The 26,457-nt window shown below is 43.7% G+C and overlaps 1 protein-coding gene across 2 annotated transcripts in view; it reads left to right on the top strand.

The window, feature by feature from the left end:
* Positions 1-26,457, top strand: part of tbck (TBC1 domain containing kinase) — a 192,132-nt gene that overhangs the window by 156,674 nt on the left and 9,001 nt on the right. For both annotated transcript variants that reach the window (XM_080195333.1, XM_080195341.1), the window contains exon 25: positions 6,125-6,284. In XM_080195333.1, coding sequence (XP_080051459.1) covers positions 6,125-6,284 — 160 coding nt within the window. The remainder of the gene's footprint in view (positions 1-6,124; positions 6,285-26,457) is intronic.

Consider the following 26,457-nt stretch of genomic DNA (forward strand, 5'->3'; position numbering starts at 1 on the left):
TCACTGCAGAGCTGAGCTATGCTTAGAATAGAGCTTGTATATTGCCTCTGGTGAATGTCCAATTGGCAAATACAGGGATAGTCAATAAAAGTATTTCCAAAAGTGTCTTTTATACTGATGCTGAAAATAGTCAGAGTTTTTATGTTGAAGAGAAAGGGACCTTGTACTTGAGAGGAAATGGGGGCCAACCTCTTCTTGGCCCTGAACGCATTGGTGCTAATCAATTCCCAATTGTTTGGCCGTCTCGCAAAAGACACCATGAGAAGCCGATGATTTAAGGTTGCAGCTCAGGAAAGCTCAATTTTTCAGGGTACTTGTGTCTCTAAGGACACGGCTACTGTAAAAGTAATTAGAAGTGGAGGGGCTGCGCTATTTCTTCAGAGCAGGGTCTCCACACTCATTATCTGACAAGTGATTGAAACTTTGGAGGTAGGCTGCGGAAGGATGAAAGCAGTAGGGTGATGACCCTTATTAGAGCATCGTTCTCCTGCTCCCTAAGCAAGGAGCAGGCATCCCCTTCAAGGGCAGGACACACAAGCTTACACTGGGGGGGGTGTTTATTTGCATTAGTACTTGGGGAAATGAGAAGGTGATTAAAGTGCAGTTAGCGAGTGCAAGATATTCCAGGAGAACTAATTACAGAACAAGCTTTCTGAAGCGTCATTAAAGTAGCATTTATCACCACTTGTAACTTGGTTCGGTCTCTCGTACACATCTGGTCGTTCAAGAGACAGATTGTTTTTGTACTTTATGGGAAGAAATACTTTGGGTTATTTTAGTCAACACAGTTTGTGAAAGCAGCAGGAATCCAACTGGTGTTGAGTCAAGTACTGCATTTTGAAAGAAAGTGTATTACATAACAGCACAAATGCTTCCACCATTATAACATTTTAAATTATTGTTGAATGTTAGAGTTGGAATGACCTTCCAGTTATTTTTGCACAGTAATCTTCATTGTTAAAAAAATGCCACTTGCTAAAGTTCCAAGCTTTCAAATGTGTTCCAAGCCCCGAGGGGAGTTTAACATTTATTGATTAGTGTCACAAGCAGACTTACATTAACATTGCAATGAAGCTACTGTGAAAGTCCCCAAGTTGCCACACTCTGGCTTCTGTTCGGGTATACTGAGGGAGAATTCAGCATGGCCAATGCACCTAACCAGCCTGTCTTTTGGACAGTGGGAGGAAACCGGAACACCTGGAAGAAACCCATGCAGACACGGGGAGAACATGCAGACGGTGACCCAAGGTAAGAATTGAACCTCGGTCCCTGGTGCTGTGAGGCAGCAGTGCTAAGCACTGTGCCACCCAGACTGGGAGATACTGATCCCATTGACAGGTAGAGTCAAAAATCAGTGAACACGGATTTAAAATGAACGTTAAAAGAATCAAGGAAACAAAAAGACAAGGAAAATCATTTTTGTGTGGCTAGAATCTGGAATAGGCTGCGTGAGAGTACGGTGAAGATTCAGTCGTAGCTTTCAAAAGGAAATTGGATGATTACCTGAAGAGAGTAAAATTGCCAGGCCCTTGGGGAAAGGCCTGTGGAGACGGGCCAGCTGAATTTTTCTTGCAGAGAACCAGCATAGACGCAATGGGCCCAATGGCAGTCTCCTGTGCTGCAAACATTCATTGATTTCATTGCAAACTATATGATGCATTGCGTGTAATGCACCCTGACTCCTGCAAATTATTTGGCATCATTTATCATGGAACCTTACTGTCACAATTTTGATTACTTTGAGTTCCAATGCACTAAATGTGCATAAAACCTTGTTTAGACAATACATTGAGTACTACTCTCAATTCTAGTCTCTGCAACGTAAAAAGGGTATAGAGTACAGAAGAAAATAAAAATTTTAAATTTCACAAGGATGATATCAAAGCAGAAAGAATATACTCTGAACAGCTCGAGTGCTTGGAAATGAGGAAGCAAGGAGAGACCTTCCATGGAATCATAGAGGTTTATTAGTGTCGCACTTGTCATTCATTCATTGAATCATAGCAGGAGGAGGCCATTCAGCCATTGAGTTTGCACCGAACACAATACCACCCAGGCCCTATCCTCATAACCCCATGCATTTAACCTAACTAGTCCCCATGACGCTAAGGAGAAATTCCTCATGGCCAATCCACCTAAGCCGCACATTTTTGGAATGTGGGAGGATATCGGAGCACCCAGAGGAAACCCACACAGACAGTGACCCAAGCCGGGAATCGAACCCAGATCCCTGGTGCTGTCAGACAGCTGTGCTAATCACTGTGTCACTGTGTTGTCCTGATAGAGGTATTTAAAATTATGAAGTATTTGATGAGGTAGATGTAGAAAGAAATGTTTCCAGTTCTGCAGGGTCTCCAAATCTGGGGGTCAGAAATATATGGTTATCCCAAAATGCAGTATGGATTCCTGGAGAAATGTTTTTACCCAAAGGGTGATAAGAATGTGCCACAACATAGAATAGTTGAAATGGATGAGAACGTTCATTTCAGGAGAAACTAGATAAAACATAGGAAGGCGCAAGTCGAAGGTTGTGCTAATATAACTAGATGAAATAAGGTGGGAGGAGGCTTGTGTGGCACATATACATTGTCATAGGTGATTTGGATAGAATGGCCTGTTTCTGTTCTATAAACTCTGTGCGTTGAGTCACTAATCTCAATAGAAGCTGCAGTGCCCTAATCTCAATCCATTCAACCGTGTTAGATACCTGCTGACTTTTGTTTTTCTTAGACTGCGCTTCATCTCCAGTTCTCAGCCAGCTCTCTTTAAAAAGTGTGCATATATATTTTTAATATAGTGAATCAGGCTATTTTGTCAGCAGTACTAGTAGCGTGTGGTGTATAGAATGCAAACTGAAAGAAACCACAGAGATTCCCTTCAATGCTTGTGGTTACCAATGTTGTGTACAGTGGATGTGGAAATGATCATAATATAATGTGGTGCAATAAACACTGTTCTTATCCTGTGGCTACACCAACACCACAATTAAAAATCTGAGACTCTGAAGCGATTGGGGTGGTGGGTTTGAACCCTGCACAGGCTACCTATGCTGAAGTGTCTATTTCTGCTGGTGGTGTACAGTTACAAACAATACTGAAACCATTTCATATTTTACAGCCAACCTTTGTTTCCTTGACCTAGTGGGAAGGTTTAAAGTTTATTTTATGAGTGTTGCAAATAGGCTTACATTGACACTGCAAGGAAGTTACTGTGAAAATCCCCTAGTCACCACATTTCGGCACCTATTCGGGTACATTGAGGGAGAATTTAGCATGGCCAATGCACCCTAACCAGCACAGTTTTCAAACTGTGGGGGAAACCAGAGCACCCAGAGGAAACCCACACAGAGAATGTGCAGACTCCGCACATACAGTGACCCAAGCTGGGAATCGAACCCGGATCCCTGGTGCTGTGAGGCAGCAGTGCTAACCACTGTGTCACCGCGTGTAGGAAGGAATGTCACCAGTGGGAAGCTCCTGACCTGGTTCACACACACGCAGTATTTGCTTGTTCATCAACATTATGGATAGACATACTAATATTTTATATCTATTTTATCATGTTCACTAAATCCAACTCTGGGGTGAGAAAACTCCAATGTTCAAATTTGTTTGCTATTTAACTGAATGGAATAAAATTCCTGCCCATGTTCAGTGAATATTAATGCCTGGGTTATCCATTGTTTAGCCTGTAATGAGCAATGGAATGGAACTCTCAGATCAATGGGGACTGATGCCCCCCCAAGTCATAATGCATTTAACCTCTGTGCATTGCTTACCCCTTCAGTACAGAATTATGTTGGAAAATGGTTTAAAATTAAATTGAATCTACAATCAAATAACAGATTTGTTTTACTCCATATGTGTTGATTTAATATCTCCTTCTGATTTAATATTTATCCTTGTGTTTTTATGTCATTGCAACTTGTAACTAGCTCTTAATATTGGAACTGAAAGGGGAAAAAAATGCATTTATGTTCTGCCTTTCACAACCTCGGGACGCCCCTAGGCATTTTACAGCCAATTTAAGTACTTATGAAGTGGAGTCACTGCTGTAATGTAGGAAATGCAACAGTCGATTTGCACATGGCAAGGTTCCACAAAGAGCCATGAAATAGTGACCGTATAATTTACTGATGTTGATTGAGGGATAACTATTGGCCTGGATACCAGGGAGAAGTTTCCCTGCCCTCCTTCGAATAATGCCATGGGGCATTAGTTTGATGTCTTAGCCGAAAGGTGACACCTGCAACAGAACAGCCCTCTCTCGGCCGGCCGTCTCGCTGCATTCTGCGTTTTGGGCACTATTCAGAATTAGAAGCTGCTGACATTGATGCCTGGAGGTAGTGGGGTTGGTTTGGCTGGAATGCAGTGCACAGCCTTAATGATGAGTCCTATATTTGACCAAGCATGATTTTGTTTCCTGCCATTGTGCTTCATCAAAGCCTGTAAAACAAACACGTGTCTAGATCGCCTCTTACAACATAAATTTCAGATATATGTGGTGGATGGCACTGTTTTGAATTTCAGAAGCAGAAATTAAGATATCTTTAGCACAGCAGGAAATTGAATTAATCTCATATTGCAGTGAAATTGAACATCTGTATTTGTCAAGAAAATGTTCTGTTGTTCAACCAAAGTATGTTCTTACTATTAAGTGCCTGAACAAGAGGTACAAATGGACAGCGATTAAACTTGAGTTCACACCTCACTAAAGTTTGCTGTTAAAATGTGCTAATGAGAAAATTGAATGGCAACCCACAATATTGATTAACATGGATTTTAAACGCAGTAAACTTATGTTTAAATATCTCCCATGTGTTGAAAAAATATAGAAGCAGTTATTGGACAAGCAACTGCGATATCACACCTTTATGCATTTCTTCTGACCACGGATCTGGGTTCAATTCCCAGCATTGGTCACTGTCTGTGTGGAGTTTGCCTGTTCACCCTATGTTTGCATGGGTTTTCCTCAGGTGCTCTGGTTTCTCCCACAGTCCAATGATGTGTGAGTTAGGTTGATTTGCCTTGGTAAATTGCCCCTTAGTGTCAGGGGAACTAGGAGGGTATGTACATGGGGTTACAGGGATAGGGCACTGGGTGGGATTGTGATCGCTGCAGATTCGATGGGGCAAGAGGCGGCACAGAGGCACAGTGATTAGCGTTTCTGCTTCACCCCACAAGGGACCTGGGTTAGATTCACAGCTTGCGTCACTGTCTGCGTGGAGTCTGCACGTTCTCCCCATGTCTGTGTCCATTAGGGGCTAGATAGGATAGACGTAAAGAGATTCTTTCCACTTAGAAAGGAAATCAGAACTTGAGGGCACAGCTTCAAATTAAGGGGGGGGTCCTCAACTCTGTTCTAGAGTTGAGGAGGAACTTCTTCTCTCAGAGGGTGGTGAACCTCTGGAATTCTCTGCCCATTGAAGTGGTGGAGGCTACCTTGTTGAGTATGTTTAAGTCACGGGTAGGTAGATTTCTGATCGATAAGGGAATTAAGGGTTATGGGGAACAGGCGGGTAAGTGGAACTGATCCACTTCAGACCAGCCATGATCTTATTGAATGGCGGGGCAGGCTCAAGGGGCTAGATGGCCTACTCCTGCTCCTATTTCTTATGTTCCTCCAGGTGCTCCGATTTCCTCCCACAGTCCGAAACTCATGTTGGTTAGGTGCTAAATGCCCTCTAAATGTACACGAATATGAGCTGGAGTGTGGCGACTAGGGGATTTTTACAATAACTTCATTGCACTCTCAATGTAAGCCTACTTGTGACACTAATAAATAGAGTTTGACATAAAACTTGGTATTTGCAGCTGTGCCATTTATGATACTGGGGGGTTTTATTAAGATTAGAAAATGAAATGTGGCAGTAGTTTGAGATATTAATCGATCACCTTTGGGATTGCCAATGGAGAGTCAAGACCAAGTGTGAACTTCGGACGCAAATGAGGTAAGAGCAAGTTAAACACGGTTTGCGAGATGAGTTTATCAGTGTTAAATGTGCAGTTTTTCAAGGCTCAGAATTCCATTATGAACAAGTTAAAGCAATACAAATGTTTCAGATAATGTTTCCTTGTGTTTGTTTTCCTCTGTGCTCTTTTCCTTGACCGTGTTTTTGTACCAGATTCACTCGTGGCCACATCAGTGGCAGCGTAAACATTCCATACAGTTCCGCCTTCAGCCCGGATGGTGAGCTGATCCAGTGTGGACCCGCCAACTTGCTGCAGAGTTTCAAGGGGCGTGTTGTTGTCATTGTGGGGAACGTGGTCAGGAATGCAGCTGACGTAAGTTGCTATCCCATTATGTTTTAACTGATTTAGCTACAGCTTCAAATCCTTGCTGTGTGGGTGACAAGAAAACAAACAGGCAATTAACTCATGACACAAGCTGAAACTGAGGTCCAAGGAGGTTGGATCCTGATGGGATGATGGCAATAACATGTGGCTCAAGTTGCTTCAATGTAAAATGATTTTTTAGCTGCCATCTCAGGACCCTGAACTGGACAGCTGCAGCTTCCTGGTACCAATTAACCCTGTGCTCAAAAGATTTTTTTTTCATTTTTCCCACTACGCGCACCCTTATACTTTCATTAAGGGGGATAATGTCTATTTTAAATGTATCAGAATGTAGAACATGAGAGGTACACATAATCACGTGAACAACATTTGAAATTAATTGTGATCTCAGAACTAAGTAATGAATCTAAATATTAACGTGAGTGAGCACCTGGATTAGAATTTTGGCGCTGCTGCTCCACTTCATGTCAGTGCTATTGTTGCTGTCCACCTGACTCTGGCGAGGAGCTGTGTGAGACTCTGAGGAGGCAAGCTGGTTCAGACTTACCAGAAGGTCCATGCAAGTCCCACGAGCTTCCTAAAATTCACGACCAAGTAGCATTGTTCAAATCAGAAGCCAGCGGTTCATGTGGACGTGAAAATGCTCAAAGGGAGAGTCCAAAGATGTGCAGGTTAGGTGGATTGGCCGTGCTAAATTGCCCGTGTGTCCAACGGTGCATAAGTTGGGCATGATAAATGTACGGATTTATGAGGATAGGGTGTAGGAGAGGGCCTGGGTGGATTGTGCTTTCAGAGAGTTAACATAGAAACGTAAAAGATAGGGCCAAATGACTTCCTCCTGCCCCTTCAAGCCTGCTGTGCTGTTCATTATGATCATGGCTGATCATCCAACTGAATAGCCTAATCCTGCTTTCTCCGCATAACCTTTGATCCTGTTCACCCCAAGTGCTATATCTAACCACCACTGAATACGTTCAGTGTTTTGGCATGAACTACTTCCAGTGGTAATGAATCCCACAGGCTCATCATCTTTGGGTGAAGAAATGTCTCCTCATCGCCATCCTGAATGGTCTACCTTGAATCCTCAGACTGTAACCCCTGCTTCTGGACTCCTCCACCATCAGGAATATTTTCCCTGCATCTACCCTGTCCAGTCTGCTTAAAATTTTATAAGTCTCTAGGAGATTTCCCCCCTCATTCGCCTGAACTCCAGCAAAAACAATCCTAATCTAGTCAATCTCTCCTTATACATCAGTCCTGCCATCCCCGGAATCAGCCTGGTAAACCTGTGCTGCACTCCCTTGAGAGCAAGAACATCCTTCCTCAGAAAAGGAGACCAAAACTACACACAATACTCTATGCATGGCCTCACCAAGGCCCTGTATAATTGCAACAATACATCCCTGCTCCTGTAATTGTAATCTCTCAATGAAGGCTAACATGCCATTTGACTTTACTGCCTGCTGCATCTGCATGCTTACCTTCAGTGACTGGTGCACAAGGACACCCAGGTCCCGCTGCACACTGCCCTCTCCCAATTTACAGCCATTCAGGTAGTAATCTGCCACCTTGTTTTTGCTTCCAAAGTGAATAACCTCACATTTATCCAAATTATACTGCATCTGCCATTGATTTGCCCACTCACCTAACCTGTCCAGATTATTCTGACGAATTCGTCACAATTCACCTTCCCACCCAACTTGGTATCATCTGCAAACTTTGAGATGTTACATTTTGTACCCTCATTCAAATCATTAATATATATTGTGAATAGCTGGGGTCCTAGCACCAAGTGCTCTGACACCCCATTAGTTACTGGCTGCCAGTTTGAAAAGCACCCATTAATTCCTACTTTGTTTCCTCTCTGCCAACCAGTTTTCTATCTATCTCAATATACTTCCCCCAATCCCATGTGTTTCAATATTGCATGATAATCTTTTGTGCAGGACTTTGTCAAATGCTTTCCGAAAGTCCAAATATACCACATTGACTGGTTCCCCCTTGTCAACTCTACTAGTTACATCTTCAAAGAATTCCAACAAATTTTTCAAGCATGATTTCCCCTTCACGAATCCATGCTGACTGACTTGATACAAATGGATGGGCCAGAAAGCCTCTTTTTGTACAGTAGGGGTGTTATAGTTCTCCCAATGTCCTGGCCAATATTATCATTCCTTGACCAGGGGTGGCACAGTGGCACTGCTGCCTCACAGCGCCAGGGACCTGGGTTCAATTCCAGCCTCGGGTCACTGTGTGGAGTTTCCACATTCTCCCCGTGTCTGCGTGGATTTCCCCCGGGTGCTCCGATTTCCTCCCACAGTCCAAAGGTGTGCGGGTTAGGTTGATTGGCCATGCTAAAATTGGTCCTAGTGTCAGGCAATTAGCAGGGTAAAAATGTGGAGTTATGGGAATAGGACTTGGGTGGGATTGTGGTCAGATTAGACTCGATGGGCTGAATGGCTTCCTTCTGCACTATAGGGATTCTATGATTACAAAAACGAATTAGCTGATCTGCTGTTTTTTGGGATCTTCCGGCGTCTAAAATTGATTGCCATATTTGACTACGTAACCACAGTGACTGTGTCTGAGGCGGTAACTCTTTCGTTGTAAGACGCTAAGTCGTCCTGACAACAGAGCGCCTTATAATTGTAATTTTCGGTCCTTCAAGTGGCGTGTCAAACCCGATTTTAAAAGTGTTCAGGAAACACTTCTAAATCTGCCTGCAGTTAATTGAAATGTTTAGATAGTGCAGAGATTTTCCACCAGCGCTCTCTAATCACTTGCACATGCTTTCTTTCCCAGCGGTTAATATCTAAGTGTCTAACCACAGGGTTCTCTACTAAGGCAGGAGGAGATTTGGAGTTCTAAGCAGGCAGTGTAAACAAGGTCCTGCCCGACTGGAAACTATCCGAAAGCTATCTGTCTCCGAACAAGAGCTCCACTGTCTTACAGCTTTACTTACTGATACAGCATTGTAATATTTAGAGTAAAGCCAAATGATATATCTTTTTAAAAATAATTTTTACTTTAAGTTATCAGCTGTTGCCGAAACATTGGCATCGGGATTATGTGAGATGAGGTGAATTTTTCCTTAAATGATTCTGTCCAACCTGAACAAAAATGTTGATGGAAAGAGATTGCAGATAACATTACCTGTGGCATGTGAGAAATCCATTGTGAGCACTAGATTGATGCCTGAAATGAGCGGATATCTAATGAGGAAAGATTGGACAGACTGGACTTATTTCCACTGGAGCTGAGAGGTGTGAGGGGTTAAATTGAATTAAGCACACAAGATGCTGAATGGCCTTGACAAGGTGAATGAATGACAGGGGGCATCTTATAGAGACTTATAAAATTCTAACAGGACTAGACAGGGTAGATGCAGGGAGGATGTTCCCAATGGTGGCATCCAGGAGGACACCTTTACACTGCCCACTGGGCAGTGCCAAGGGGATGGGGGTTATTGTGGGCAGGGCCTAGGAGTGATCGGTAGGTTTGGGGGGGGTCCTGCTGCCACACTGCAGACAGAATCAGCCTGGGATGCAGGGAGGACAGCAATTGGGGTGGGCTGGGGAAGGGGTGGGCTCTGCCAGGTGGATCTGCCTGTTGGGGGGTGGTAGGCTGTGCATTGGGGTGCTCCGGAATGGGATGGGGTTTGGGGGGTTGGGGCTGAATTTTTAATGATATTCACGACTGGGACCTCTGCTGTGCACACAGTGCGGAGATTCAGGTGAGAAGCTGAACTGACAAAACAGTAGGGGATCTAGAACAGTTCCGACTTATCGTTTTTGGGAGAATCTCTGTCCTTATCTCTGAGAGTTGTGAGACTTTGGAACTCTCTGCCTCAAAAGGCAGTGGAGGCAGAGACATTGAATATTTTTAAGAGAGAGGCAGATAGATTCTTTTTAGGCAAGGGAACCCAAGGTTATCCAGGATAGATGGAAATGTAAAATTTAAAACACAAATGGATCAGCCGTGATCGTACTGAATGGTGGAGCAGGCTTGAGGGAACAAAGGACCGACTTCTATTCCTAGTAATAACTACAGCTAAGGAATGACAAAGTATTGATTAAAGCTTCATTCACTCTATAAACGTAGGATTAAACTATAATCTTATTCTCAATTGCATAAAATGCTTGAACTTTGAAATGTTTCGAGTATTGAAATATTCTTCAGATTTCAAACTCAACGGTGAGCTCCTGAAGGCATCATTGTCGAGTGGAATTAGTACTGAAGGCATTGCTCCCAGTTTACAATACTGTAACAAACACATTCACTGCCCTGTTTTAGCAAAGACCATTGAAATGTTCCACCTCCTTTGTTGGACAAACAGTGGCACTGTTAGGGTTTCCATGTTTTTGATTTGTCTCAATCCGTTGCTCTTTGGTTTAGTTTGAAGAACTTGACCAGCACCACTTACGCCATCTGGTTAATGCGTCTAACATGCTTCTCCTAACGGAGTGGACTAATTTGGCATTAATAGCCCTGACAAAATACTGATGACCTGAGGTTACAAATCTGTGGGTTGTCCCTCCACCGTGAAATGCGAACATATGTTTAACTTTGACCTCCTGCTGCCTATGGTGGGTGTTTGCCTCACTTAGGAGCAAAGTGCTGTAAATCATGTTGTTTCCATCAATTATCGACTGGGACCGTTTTCTTCTATTTGTTGATCAAGCTTCTCTCCCAGCGTCTGCTGGCAGCATTGTGAATAGGAGAAAATCAACACTGCACAATGAGCCAGCAGACTCTGCTTGTGGGCAGAAAGCTCAAATCTCAATTGCCACCAGCCTTCTTGGGCAGAATGCTACTTCATTCTGACCAGCCTTTACTGCAGCTGAATGACAAACACCAAAGCTTCAAGCTCCACTGCAGAGGGTGCCACAGTGCTTAGCACTGCTGCCTCGCAGTTCCAGAGACCTGGGTTCGATTCCCGGCTTGGGTCACTGCCTGTGTGGGGTTGCATGTTCTCCCCGTGTCTGTATGGGTTTCCTCTGGGTACTCCGGTTTCCTCCCACAATCCAAAGATGTAAGAGTTAGATGCATTGGCCATGGTAATTTGCCCCTCAGTCTTCTGGCCTGTCTAGGTTAGAGGGATTAGTGGGGTAAATATGTGGGGTACAGAGATAGGGTCCAGGTGGAATTGTTGTCGGTGCAGATTCGATGGGCCAAGTGGCCTCCTTCTGCACTGTAAGGATTCTATGGCTATTAATGCTGAAATGATGAAATTATGAACAGGTCTCTGATCTCATATCTTGAGTATTGTGTCCAGTCCCTGAAAAACAAGGGGGAGGAGCAAACATTGGCAGGGGAGGAGAAGAGTGCAGAGGGATGGGGGAAGAGTGCAGAGAAGATTCATGAGACTAAGCCCCTACTGCCTGAGTTATGGTGAACCTCTAGTATTTGAAGAGTCTGGTTTGTACTTGATGGAATTTAGAAAGATAAGGCAGGATCTCATTGAAACTTACAGAACACTGAAAGGCCTGGATAGAGTGGATGTGGGGAAAATGTTTCCATTAGTAGGAGATACTAGCATCCGAGGGCACAGTCTCAGAGTAAAGGGGCGATTCTTTAGAACCGAGATGAGGAGGAATTTCTTCATCCAGAGGATGGTGAATCTGTGGAGTTCATTGCCACAGAGGGCTGTGGAGGCCAGGTCATTGAGTGTCTTTAAGACAGAGATAGATAGGTTCTTGATCAGTAAGGAGATCAAATGGGAGAATGGAGTTGAGAAATGTATCAGCCATGATCGAATGGTGGAGCAGACTCAATGGGCTGAATGGCCTAATTCTGTTCCTATACCTTATGCTGTTATGGACATGTTAGCTTTTCACCATGGAAGGAAGCCATCTAGATTGTGATCTTCTGTAGGACTGTTTGGTAGTTAATGGTATGGGAAGGTTAATGTGGAATACATACTGCGTTAGCGGGAGCAATACATTGAGGTACAATTCCAAACTGGAAGGATAATGTCTCTATGGAATTGGTATCAGAAGGTTCTTCACATTAAGGGATCAATATTTAGAACGGATCCTGTTGGAAAAGCTGGAAACTCTCAAATTATTTAACAATTAAATGGGGTTTGGGGGGTAGAATTTGTCTGGGTTGGCAAATTGAGATGGGCCAAATAGCAACCCTTATCTGTAAGTATCTTGTGAAGTCACATTGTAAAAACAGTCATGCATGGTAAAATTGCTCTGTGTAGTAAGTTCTATGATGTAGGGAATGCAGAATGGATCAAGAGCCACAGCTTTTGGTTTCTACACCTGAGGTAACATAGTTTATTTCACCATGCACTCACTGATGCCGAAAACTATTTTCACTTCTTTGTATTTTAACCTGACAATGAAAAAGCACACCGCACAAGTTCTTCTGTCAGTGGCCACATCTGTGGTTTTTAACCAGGTTTATAAGTAAATTAGTTGAATTTATTTAAAACATCAAAAGTGTAAATTTTTTGAATTAGCTACCATGGACTGACGGCTTAGTCATTGACAAAGTAATCAACTCCAGCACTCTGGAGAAAGAACATATCGAAACCTCCTGCTCCAAGCACAGCCGAAACACCAGGAAGATGGGAAGCTCACATTTCCCGAGTTCTCCAAACATCCCAGTTGTGACGTGAATTGAAACTGAAATTCTAGCTCTTGAGAACACACTTTAAATCCTGTCCAGAATGACAAAACTGCCTGCAAACTGCTTTAACCAAGCTAGAATAAAATTTAGAGGTGGTATCTTCAGAGCAAGGTGATTCAAATTAAGGGTGGCATGCTGCCTCACAGCTCCAGGGATCCGGGTACAATTCTGGCCCTGGGTCACTGTCTGTGTAGAATCTGCACGTTTTCCCCATGTCTGCTTGGGTTTCCTTTGGGTGCTTTGGTTACCTCCATCATAAAATCCCCGCAGTGCAGAAGGAGACCATCCAGCCCATTGTGTCTGCACCGACACAATCCCACCCAAGCTTTATTCCCATTACCCCTCGCATTTATCCTACCAATCTCCCTGACACTAGGGTCAATTTAGTGTGGCCAATCAGCCTAACCCGCACATCTTTGGACTGTGGGTGGAAACCCACACAGACGTGGGGAGAACGTGCAAAGTCCACACAGTGATCTGAGGCCAGAATTGAACCCAGTTCCCTGGCGCTGTGAGGCAGCAGTGCTAACCACTGTGCCACCATGCCACTTCTATCATACTCCAAAAATGTGTGGGTTAGAATGGATTGGCCATGCTAAATTGACAATTAGTGTCAAGTGATTAGCAGATTAAATATGTGTTATGCAAGGAAACCACCGCCACCACCACCCACCACCCCCCCATCTCCTTTTAGGAGTCATAATTTTTTAGTTAGGAAACTCAGCCATTTTTCAATGTCCATTTCTAACCCTCGAAATACGAGCGGCACTCTGTATAGAATGAGAATATAGTATGTTTGCATAAGCGGTTTCTATTCTAAATGTGGCCGAAGGAAATTATACTGGGAAAAATTGGCCAGAAGTGCCCTATAAAATTTTAATATGTTAGGAAAATTTCAGATTGTATTTCAACTTGTGAAAATGTTTGAGTAAATGTTGGACGATAAAAAATGCTGAAAAGGTCAGGCAGCACCTGTGCAGGAAGTAACAGCATTAATGTTGCAGGTTGATGATCTATCCTCAACTATGTCACGGCCACCATTGGTGGAGAGATTAAAAGTGTTCACACTTTAGTGGCCAGAATTAGAGGAGCGTAGATATCTCAGAGTGTTGGGGGGTTGCAGAGATTACAGAGATAGGGTGGGACAAGATCATGGAGGGATTGAAAACAAGGATGAGAATTTTAAAATCAAGATATTGCTTGATTGGGAGCCAGTCTAGGCCAGTGAGCACAGGAGTGACAGGTGAACAGGACTTGGTTAAGAAATATGAACATAAAACAAAGGTGGGCCTCCATTCCTATCCCTAGGGCTGCATGCAGCTGTTCCAATGTTTCCCTCCAAACTAATGGCAAATAAGTTGACCGATTAAAAAAAATCTAGTTGATGAAGTTGGTGCTTTAGATTTTGTTGTCAAAATCTTTGCGTGTGAGACTACTGGATACTTATGAGGCAGCAATGTCAGCGTTGGACTGGGGTGAACACGGTAAGAAGTCTCGCAACATCAGGTTAAAGTCCAACGGGTTTATTTGGAATCATGAGCTTTCTGAGCGCTGCCCCTTCACCAGGTGACTCATCTGATTAAGGGGCAGCACTCCAAAAGCTCATGATTCCAAATAAACCTGTTGGACTTTTAACCTGGTGTTGTGAGACTTCTTACTGGCAGGCCTTTTGAAATCACTTGGAGGTGGATTCTGAGTGCAGTGTGGGAATGGGCAGTAGTGCTGACCTGTACCTCTTTGGGTACAGAAAAAAAGTAGAAAAGGATTATCCCTTGTCTTAATAACGATTGCTAACGTTTTTTTAAAAAAAATGCTCTTAGCCCAAACATAAACAGTTTCACCATTTATTACAAACAAAACATGGCAGAAAAATGGAAAAGTTTCAAAGCAATCTTGTCGGAATCTCGAAGTTTCTTCAAGCGAAAGATTAAGACAAAGATCAGCTTGCTTTTACCCGAAGGCAAAAGAGAAGTGAGTAATGATGAGCTCGCTGTAAAACGGTGCTACCAGCCCAAAGCATTACTACAGGAACGTAAGTAAATGATGTCAGAGAGTACTTACTAGGATGTCGAGGTCACAATAGTTTTATTTCTTTTCAGAAGAGTGTTGACCTTGGGGTTGGTTAATCTTGAACTCTTTTGCAGTAATTGTGCACAGCTTATCCCTTGAGTGTTGTCCGCTATTCAATTTCTCAATCTGGCGTTTCTTCCTTGGGCATAAAGCTAAAACCAAAATTGCACCTGATGTTGCCCTCGTTTTGCTGATGTCAAGAAATTCCCAGGTGTCCTCTTTAATTCTCTATTATATTTTCTATTAGGTTATGACCAGACTGCAAATGGGTGGAAATCAGTAGAAATGATTGGGCCCAGGGAAACACACAACCACACTGCATACTTCTTATCCAAGTCCTTATGTTTTAAGCATCAACTCAGTGAACCGTCACTCACGTAGATAAGTGTTCAGGGTACCTCACTCGGGGAAACTTTTCAGTTTTTTAGTATGGCTTATCCATGTGCCATAAGATGGCATTTCAAAGAAACTAAAAGCACGGAGCAAGCCACAGGAAGATTTCTTTTCAAAAATATAGCGATTTAAAAACCCCAGAAAATTACTGTGGCCCAAAATGTATTTTACCTAGTCGAGGATATTCCCTGTCACTCACCCACCCACCCACTGGTCCTGAATATACTCAAGACAGGATTGCTATATTTGAGAGTTGAGAGTGGTTAGCACTGCTGCCTCACACCGCCAGGGACCTGGGTTCGATTCCCAGGCTTTGGTCACTGCCTGTGTGTTCTCCCTGTGTCTGTGTGGGTTTCCTCCGGGTACTCCGGTTTCCTCCCACATTCTGAAAGACGTGCTAGTTAGGTGTATTGACCCGAACAGGCACTGGAGTGTGACGACTCGGGGAATTTCACAGAGTAACTTCATTGCAGTGTTAAAGTAAGCCTCACTTATAACTAATAAATAAACTTTCACTTTAAAATAAATGACCAGTTTTGTAGGTGGAGATTTGCTTGGACAGAGGGCTTCATGATCAGATGCATAAGATCAAGAAGAATTGGGCACATTGCTGCCATGTGACATTTGCTTTGTGCCCAGATTGTGTGCATCTCTGGGTATAAATACAGAGAAAACACCAAGCACTGCCAAAAACTTCCACTAACAAAATCAGAGGAAGGTCCTTTTTAATTTCTTTACAATTTCACTGACCATCCTGAGAAGTCCATTTGCAATGCTGTCATTTGTAGTGACCGGGGAGATTCTATATTCTGTGTCTTCGTCAAAGCTGGTGATGACATGTTAAGAAAATGAAGCTTCATGTCCTCCAGCGCAGCGCTTGAAAAAGACAATGTCACCTTCCGTAGTTGTCCTTTGGTCAGTAATCATTTAAAAATGCATCTGAATGTTTCTACTCCATTCCTCTTCTCAGGAAGTGATAGTTTTGAAGTTCAGAAATGCTAATGAAGAGGATATAAAATGGCAAGCAACTAAATTATCTCTCAAAGTGAGTCTACAAAGCAACAGATTAGTTATTCCACACTCCCAAAAGGCCTCTTCTGCACATTTGATTCTATTCTAAATAGGCTTTAAGCAACATACAAACTGGAAGCAGGAAAAGGTCACTCGGCCCTTGAGCCTACTCCTCCATTCAATAAAATCATGGCTGATCTGATTGTAACCTCCTCGACTCCACACTCCCGCCTACCATTGATAACTTTTTCATCCCCTTGTCAATCAAGTGTCTATCTGTCTCTGCCTTAAAAATATTCAAAGACTTGGCAACAACACCAACACAGGCCAGTTCCCTACTAGTCCCCTGCATACTCTCAAATCTAGAAGTGTTATATTTTAAGAGTGGCGCAATAGATTTTTAATTATGTAGCTTAGTCAGTGCAGTACAACTGAAACTGTGTTTAATGATAAATTTGATGATCCTTGGTATTTCATTGCAACAGGCACTTGCTTACAAATATGTCAACAAGTTCTGTATACTCAGCTAAACCCTTCAGGTCCAGGCTTAGTGTGAGTAAATCTTAAAAAGCTGTTGCCAAATAAATTGGCCATTTCTGTTTGGAGCAAACACTAGTTCTCTTTGACTTCACGTAAATACCAGATAGTAGAGAGTTTCGGAGTTAGTTGAAATTGTGAAATCTATGCTTGCTGTAAACAGACCAGAAATGTTATTTTTTTTCCTCGTCAGTTTGATATAAACTGGTTGGTAATGTAACTGATGTTGTGTTCAAACATTTTAAAAGTTCTGGCCCCAGTGACAGGAAAAGCCCCCGCGCCACTGTGATTCTGCAGTGAGTGGATTGGGAAAGAGGGTTAGTTGCCAGTTGGAACAAATTGCTGCTTCCTAAAACCCCTTTTAAATGGAACACAATCATCACACACGAATGCTCAAAGACACTGATCATATCCCAGGTTCTAGCTGATGATATGAACCACACAGTGAACCCCTGCAATGAGATGCAGCATTTCACCTTTTCGCAAGATGTACCAGTGACCTTGGGAACATTTTGTTATTGCAGTGTTGATCCCTTGTGATTAAGAACCACTCTGGAGAATCACTGGCTGCCAAGATGCTCCAAGGAGGCCTCGATGTCTACATCAAAGGAAGAACAATCATAATGCAATCAGCCTAAGTTTGATAAGGGAATTCAACATTGATCACTGGAAATTAGCCATGTAGCTATGTATTATAATATATTCCCATTTCAGATGTGGGCCATCTCAGTAATTCACAGAATATGGAAATTTAAACCAGTTCAATTGACAGACTACTAAAACACGGAAGTACAGAATCCTGTGTGGAGCTAATGTTTGGTGCAGACTCGATGGGCTGAAGGGCCTCATGATTCAACGTTCAGGTGTGAGTGCAGAGATGCACTCAATGGAGCATCAGCCACTTCAATGGGCAGAGAATTCCAGAGACTCACCACCCTTTGAGTGAAGAAGTTCCTCCTCAACTCTGATCTAAACTGCGCACCCCCCCCCCCCCCCTATTTTGAGGCTGTGCCCTCTAGTTCTGCTATCCTTTCTAAGCGGGAAGAATCTCTCTACCTCTACCCTATCTAGCCCCTTCATTATCTTGTATGTCTCTGTAAGATTCCCCCTCAGCCTTCTAAACTCTAACAAGTACAGACCCAGTCTATTCATTGGCTAACCCCCTCATTTCCGGTATCAGCCTAGTGAACCTTCTCTGTACTCCCTCCAAGGCCAATATATCCTTTCGCAAATGCGGTGACCAAAACTGCACACAGTACTCCAGTTGCGGCCTCACCAGTGCCCTGTACAGTTGCAGCAAGACCTCCCTGGTTTTATATTCTATCCCCCTCGCTATAAAGGCCAGCAGCCCATTTGCCTTCTTGATCACCTGCTGCACCTGCAGACTGGGTTTTTGCGATTCGTGCACAAGGACCCCCAGGTCCCTCTGCACCGTAGCATCTCCACTTGATCCTTCCAGGCTGAGGGGTGACCTGATAGAGGTGTACAAAATTATGAGAGGCATAGGTAGGGTGGATACTCAGAGGCATTTTTCCAGAGTGGAAAGGTCAACTACAAGAGGGCAAAGGTTCAAGGTGAGTGAGGGAAAGTTTAAGAGAGACATACAAGGAAAGTTGTTCACACAGAGTGTGGCAGGTGTCTGGAGCGCACTGCTAGCGGGGCTGGTGGAAGCAGACTCATTAGCCATGTTCAAGACGTATCTTAATAGATGCGTGAACAGGAGACAAGCAGAGGGATAGAAACTGCGTATGGGCAAAAAGTGGTAGGTCTAAATAAGGATCAGGAATTGGCACAGGTTTGGTGGGCCAAAAGGCCTGTACCTGTGCTGTTTTTGTTCTTTGTATATCTCCACCTGATCCTTCGATATATACCTGTCAGGTCCATGCTTTGGACTGAGGATGTGGATATGCCGGCGTTGGACTGCGGTAAACACAGTAAGAAGTCTGACAACACCAGGTTTCAGTCCAACCGATTTACTATCAAATAAGTGGACTGAGGACACAGAAATCCCTAACACGCAGACTCCACGCTGCCTGTTACGTCATTGACTTTATTGGGATGGGCAGGGTCTATCCTGGATCCTGAGACATTATGGTGGAAAACAACATTTTGGTGTCATGGCATAATAATGCTGCCCCTCCGATGCATTCTCGTCACAGTTATTGTGGGAGTGAGCCAGGAGGGCTGCGTAGCTTCATTCCAAGATTTTTTTTAACCATTGTCTCTACTCAAACTTCCAGTGCAACACCGAATGCAAATAACGAGGTGTAACATCTTCAACTATATTGAGCCACTGGCCTTGTTATTACAGTTCCGATTAAAACTAATCTTTCATAATGTGTGCTAATGAGATCAAATTGACCTTTAAGCATTAAAAACAATAATTAACTCTCAGGTCCTTCCGAGCTCACTTGTGACCTTGGGTATTGTCTAAGTGCATCCATTAGAAACCGAGTTACCGGAGTCCCATAAATATTTACAGCTTGAAATTTCTCTCCTCACCATTTTAATTTAATCTCAGGTCCGCGGTAAACGTGTGGGGTACAGTCAGCAGGGAATCCTCGCTGTGTTACATTTCTAAAATAAGTATCGCGCTGAGGGGTATTCTTTTACTAGAAGTTAAGTTTTCCAAACTGAATCGTTCTTCTCCACCAGTTTCCTCTGGCTAAACCGTTTGTAAAGCGGGAGAATGTTGAACGTAGGGATCCAACATACTGCTGTAATTATTTCAGAGCACTTGCTGTGTTCAAACAAAAAAATGTGGCCTTGGGCTGGTTCCTTCCTTTTTGATTTGTGGTCAATTTTAGATTTGTTCAATCCTGACGGAACTTCTGTCACTTTAAATCCTACTTGTCAGTGTAGTGGGAAGAAGGGAGGTTTGAACGTAGAGACAGTTTTGAGAAGTAACGTTTTGCTGATCTCTGGATCGAGTCCTTCACAGGTAGACTAATGTACAGTCTTGTGGACGTCATTCCTCTGCCCAATCCTCTGTGCAGTAAACACCCCCCTCCCCTTTTCACATCTGTAGCACATTTGGAGCTTTTGTCTTTGATGTTGAGCAGATGCTGTTTGCTAAGCATTTGAGTGAGAAGTTTTATGGCGTCATAAGGCAGATATTGAAAGCTTATTTTCCTGCACAGCCAGAAATATGTCCTGCATTAAGGGGTCTTCCTGAGTGTGGCGGGTGGGTTATGAGTTTGCACTCCTCTCTCTTTTGGGACAGTAGTCACAGCAGATGAAAACATTGCTGTATAATCTTTGACCGCAGCTCAGGATTTTAACAGGAGACTTATTGACCCTGAAGTTACAGGAGTGACCCAGTATGTTTTACCCAGGCTTTGAGACTACTTTTGCACACCTGAGGGCCAGTAACATTATGGTTTAATCCAAAGATCAATGGCAGTATGTATTGTGTTACAACTTGGGGCTGTTGTTTCGAAACTGGATCATTTTTAACCAATTTATGTTCATAGAGTCCCTACAGTGCAGAAGGCGGCAATTTGGCCCCTTTGAGTCTGCACCGAATCTTTGACAGAGCATCTCGGAATCATAGAATTCCTGCAGCACCGAAAGAGGCCATTCGGCCCATGGAGCCTGCACCGACAAACCCAATCCCACCCAGGCCCTATCCCCGTAACCCCACGTATTTACCCTGCTAATCCCCTGACACTAAGGGGCACTCTATCATGGCCAATCAATGTAACCCTTGCATCGTTGGACTATGGGAGGAAACCGGAGCACCCAGAGGAAACCCACGCAAGTACAAGGTGGAGGTGGACCATGTAAAGGTCCATTGACCTCAGGTGGGAATTTCTGATTTTGGGGAGAGGGTGGCCAGAATATCCTGTCCTAGGAGAACGTGCAAAGTCCATACAGACAATCATCCGTGATCGGAATTGGACCCATGTCCCTGGCACTGTGAGGCAGCAGTGCTAACCAACATGCCATCATGCCCATCCCTGTAACCCCACCTCTCTTGCATGCACTGCATACCATGAGTGAAAGTACCCTCTGTGTTGGGTACATTTTAAGCACCGATTAACAATAATCATTACTTTTTTCTACCTGACAGCTAGTAAGCAAACTGATTACCGTTCATCGATAGCCTCCGATATATGAAATGTGTAGGTCGTTATCAGCAAGCCCTCACCACAACATCAGTTACTTGCATTTGATATTAGAAATCTAGACTCTGAATTCCACCACCACTGCCCGCCCCTCCCCCCCACACCCCCCGCCACCAGGCTGGTGCAAGTTCCCCAAGCTTCACCCTGCCCCATGAGCCCTTTCCCCAATATCTCATCATGTAACTGGGTGTCACATTTTATCTGATAACACCTCAGTGGAGCACCTTGCAAAGCATTACAATGTTAAAGGTGCCATGTAAATGTAACTTGTTGATTTCTGCAATGGGAACATCCACATCACTGCAAAAACTGCAGACTGACGGTGCGGTATATTAAATATGTTGAATATTAAATGAGTATTGATTGCTCTTTCATGGGGTAAGAAAGTCGAGTACTAGAGGGTCATAGGTTTAAGGTGCATGGGGAAAAGTTTAGAGCGTTGTTTGAAGCAAGTTTTTTTACACAGAGGGTGGTGAATGTCTGGAACGCACTGCCTGGGGAGGTGGTGGGAGCAGGTACGATGGTGGCATTTAAGGAGCAACTGGTCAAATACATGAATAAGATGGGAATAGAAGGATATGGACCCTGTAAGTGCGAACGGTTTTAGTTTAGGCAGGCTTGGAGAGCCTTCAGCATTGGAGGGCCAGGCTTGAGCAGTACAGTGGTTGGCACTGCTGCCTCACAGCACCAGAGATCCAGGTTCGATTTCAGCCTCGGGTCACTGTGTGGAGTTTGCACATTCTTCCCGTGTCTGCGTGGGTTTCCTCCCACAGTCCAAAGATGTGCGGGTTAGGTTGATTGGCCATGCTAAATTCACCCTAGTGAGAGGAGGATTAGCAGGGTAAATAAGTGGGGTTACAGGGATAGGGCCTGGAGAGGATTGTGGTCAGTGCGGTCTCAATGGGCCTCCTTCTGCACTGTAGGGATTCTATGATTCTGTGACCTGCTCCTGTGCTGTGCTTCTCTGTTCTTTCTTTGATTGAACTGAAGAAAGATTTCAGTGGTTTGAGCAGTACATGTGCTTGGGCAAATCTGTTGGTCAGTTGTGGGGCAATTTCCTAAGTAAGTGCCTTTTATATTTTTATGCACTGTTTCATATCAATATGACAAATAGTTTTTGAGACCAGAACATGTCTATCACCCTTGAAATGCAAGGCAATATGAAACTGCATCCTGACAAATCCCTGGAGATACAAAAGGAAATTGGATGTTCTCCCAAGCTGATGGTGGAAAAGCTCAATTTCATAAATCTATGAGCTGTGTTGCAACACAAGTGTCAAAAATAACTTTCGATAGAAATTGAATTTCCCCCTTGGGTGGGTGCTCGAGGGAGGGCAAGGGACTCGTACACACACTGATATTTTTCAATTGCCCTTGACTTTCAAGATTCTGTGAAACTTGTCAGTGAGAGTGCCTTGGAAGTGATTTGGGTCCTATCACCCCACAAAAATAAGGTAACATGAGGCATTAAATTCTGGTCGCTACATTGCAGGAAAGATGTGGAGGCTTCGGAGAGGGTGTACAAGAGGTTTACCAGGATGCTGCCTGGATTAAAGGGTCTGAGCTATAAGGAGAGGCTGGATAAGCTAGGGTTGTTTTCTCTGGAGTGGCGGAAGCTGAGGGGAGACCTGATAGAAGTCTATAAAATTATGAGAGACATAGATAGGGTTGACAGTCAGAATCTTTTTCCCAGAGTTGAAATGTTTAATACTAGGGGGCATGCACTTAAGGTGAGAGGGGAAAGTTCAAAGGAGTTGTGAGGGGCAGGTTTTTTACAGAGGGAATGTTGATGTCTGGAACGCGCTGCCGGGGTGGTTGTGGAGGCAGATACGATAGGGGTGTTTAAGGGGCTTTTTGATAAGCACATGAATATGCAAGGAATAGACCAAAATGGATCAAGGGCAGGTAGAAGGGATTAGTTTAATTTGGTGTCACGCTCATAGCACAACATCGTGGGCCTGTTCCTGTGCTTTATTGTTGTATGTTCTAATTAAAATGTACAAAGGCAGCTCCCTGTCCTGCAGTATGAGCACATTAGAACTAATTGTCTTCAAATATATAGCAATGTGCAGCGAGATGATTCTGACTGATGTTTGAGATTCAATTGTGAGAAATAATTATTTGTCGAAAATTTATGGGTGGCACAGTGGTTAGCACCGCTGCCTCACAGCGCCAGGGACATGGGGTTCGATTCCCGGCTTGGGTCACTATCTGTGTGGAGTTTGCATGTTCTCCCCAGTGTCTGTGTGGTTTCCTCCCACAGTCCAAAGATGTGCAGGTTAGGTTGATTGGCTATGTTAAATTGACTCTAGTGTCAGGGGATCAGCTGGGCAAATATGTGACGTTACAGGAATAGGACCCGGGTGAGATTGTTGCATCGATGAGCCAAATGGCCTCCTTCTGCACTGTAGGGATTCTATGATAGTAATGCTATTACTTCTATGAAAAACACCAGTTCGTGTCCCAGAGTAAGACACAAAAAATCTAAACAAACCTCCTTCCATTTTAATTTTCGACTGCCTACCTTTAGAATTTTAAACAAATATTATGGATCAGTAGATGCTCTGTTTGGAACACTCATGTTGATATCTTCTGCTAAAATTCATATCACTGCATTGCTCTTAGAAGGTTTACCCACACGCTTGCTTTGCCAGTCTATTTTGTGGAACAGAATGCTTTTAAGTGGTGCTGAGTTGTCCTGTGACATTATCATTGGACCATGGGGAGTGAATATGTGTTTGGTCACTGTCTGACCTGATATATAGTAGGGCAAAGAATATAGTGCAAATCCGCAGTTCCCTGTTTAATAGGAACTGGCAGAGTCATCAGCCATCCCACTGGGTTAACAGCATTGCAGTAAAACTTGCAATAAGTAGCCATCCACAAGACTAATCTGAACAGGTGGGTGATTCATAGTCTGGGTAGTGAGAGTTAATCATTGAAGAGGCTGATAGGCATCACAAACCCACGCTGCATCTACTTACCCTTCCTCTCAACTTTTATTGCCAAAGAAATGGCCTTAGTTTTGCTTGTAATTATTTTCTTGAGTTATAGTACAATGAAGTTCTCAACCATTTGCTTTCTCACTGCTCAGTCCTGGTATCACTTTTTTGGGTGGCACAGTGGTTAGCACTGCTGCCTCACAACACCAGGGACCCAGGTTCAATTCCAACCTTGGCTGACTGTCTGTGTGGAGTTTGCGTGTTCTGCCCATGTCTGTGTGTGTTTCCTCCCACACTTCAAAGATGTGCAAGTTAGATTGATTGGCCACAGTAAGTTGCCCCTTAGCACCAGGGGAATTAGCAGGGTAAATACATAAAGTTTTAGTGATGGGGTCTGGACAGGAATAGTGTTGGTGCGGGCTCAATGGGCCAAATGGCCTCCTTCTGCGCAGTAAGAATTCTACGATTCACTTTCACTTCTGATTCAGAGGTTTGCGGACTCGAACCCCATGCCAGAGACTGACCACATTATTTACAATGCCACTCCTGTGCAGCACTGAGAGGGTGCTGCTCTGTTGCAGGTGCCACCATCCTTTGTGCAAGATGGTAAACTGAGGCCCTTGCTGCCTGCTGTGTTAAGTGTAAAAGATCCCGTGGAAGAGCAAAGAGAATTGTTACTGATGTCTGACCAATGCTTAATACTCAACCAGCATCACCCATTAAATTATACAGCGATTTATCTAACTGTTGTTTGAGGGAAATTGGGCAGGATTTTCTGGCTGCTCCAAAACTGGAAAATCCTGCTTGAGGTCAACAGACCTTTCCATGATTAATGACCGTGATTTTGGGGCAGACGTGCTAGTAAAATCAGGGCCAATATGTCTGTTTATCTGCATGACAGCCTGGCTACATACAGTGTGTTGGAATACCCAAAGGATAGGAAAGGTGCTATATAAATGTAAGATTTTTTTAAATCTTAGTGTGTTTCAGAAATGCTACAGCACTAACAGGTAAATGGATGGTAATAACTTGCAGTGAATAGGATATTAAAGTAATTATTTAAATGGGAGTTCCCTCGTTCCCCTCCTATCCCCCACTTAGCTGGTAATGTGCACTGTTTGAATTGTAGTTGCCCCACATTCAGTAATGAGCACAAAAATACCCTGCAACAAGAACGTGAGAGAAAAACTGACTGAATCTGATGGCTCTGCTTCTGAAATGACAATCGGTGGAAGAATGAATGAGCGCCAGTCAGGCAGTGGGGTTGTCCAAGAGCTTTCACCTCATGAAGCAGAGGAAAGTGCAAGATGTGTGAGAGAGGGATGGGCAGGCTAGCTCTGGATTGTTCTAGCATCGAGCTGGTTCGCCCACGACCTGATAGACTGCTTAGGCCCCCCCTTCTGTGCTATAAACTTTGATTGGTCTGTGGTTGCTGCGTGCACAAGTCCAAGAAACTTCCATGGCTCGTGTTTAGTCTGTTATAAACAAAGGAGTCTGTCAGCATAAGGGAAGCCTGACAATGCAGTATTGTAATTTAAGAAAGACTCAAGTGCTCTGTGCTAGCAACTGCTTTAAGAAAGTTTTGAATTGTGTGCTAGCATGTTTGTGAAGTAAGAACGCTTGGTTTTAATACCATGTCCTCTTTAATGGAGAACTATTTGAGATAGGCTTTTGTTAACAATCCCCTCCCTGGCTGAATACTGTCATTAAACTCATTGGAAAACATTGACTTTGGGCTTTAGTCACTCAGCAGCTCATTTAGGATCCCGTCATTGCGTTTCTCTTAAATCCCAGTACTGCATTGTTAAGCTCTCTCAACTGCTTATGCTTAAATGTATGCCTTTGTTTATCAGTGCTTACACATCAGGCATGGCAGCTTCTTGGATACGTGGAATGCACTGATCACAGAAGCTTATATTAGTATGGAAGAAGGCCACTCGGCCCATCATGTATCTGCTGACTTCATTTCCCCAATGCAAAGGGTGCCTTGAGCTGAAATGGGCAAGGAGTCTGGGAGGAACCATCTGCTGAGCAGGCCATGGTGTTTGCTCCAAATGCATATTTGATTCTGGTTTCTGTCAAAGGGGCTTGGTTAACGTGCTGTGTATTTAATGTGATGTGACCTTGAATCAAAGAGCATGGATAAGAGTTGTTAAAATGGTCCAAGCGCTCCATTATAAACAAGTGACTTCAGAGAATTCCAGGCCTTACAGGGTCTAAGGGTGGACATTTCAGTTAACAAATCTCATAACTCCAAACACACGGTACAAGAATTATAACCTTTTTATTTGTTACTGTGCTGTTTGAGGATCAAGGAGGGTGAAGAGCATAAGAAATGGGAGCAGGAGTAGGACATTACAACCCCTCGAGCCTGCTTCAGCATTCAGTAAGATCATGGCAGATCTCTGAGCTCAAAGGCTGACCATTCTCTGCTGGAGAGAA

The sequence above is a fragment of the Carcharhinus amblyrhynchos genome, chromosome 1 (assembly GCF_965287045.1).
Source record: "Carcharhinus amblyrhynchos chromosome 1, sCarAmb.v2.hapA, whole genome shotgun sequence".
NCBI lineage: Eukaryota > Metazoa > Chordata > Chondrichthyes > Carcharhiniformes > Carcharhinidae > Carcharhinus > Carcharhinus amblyrhynchos.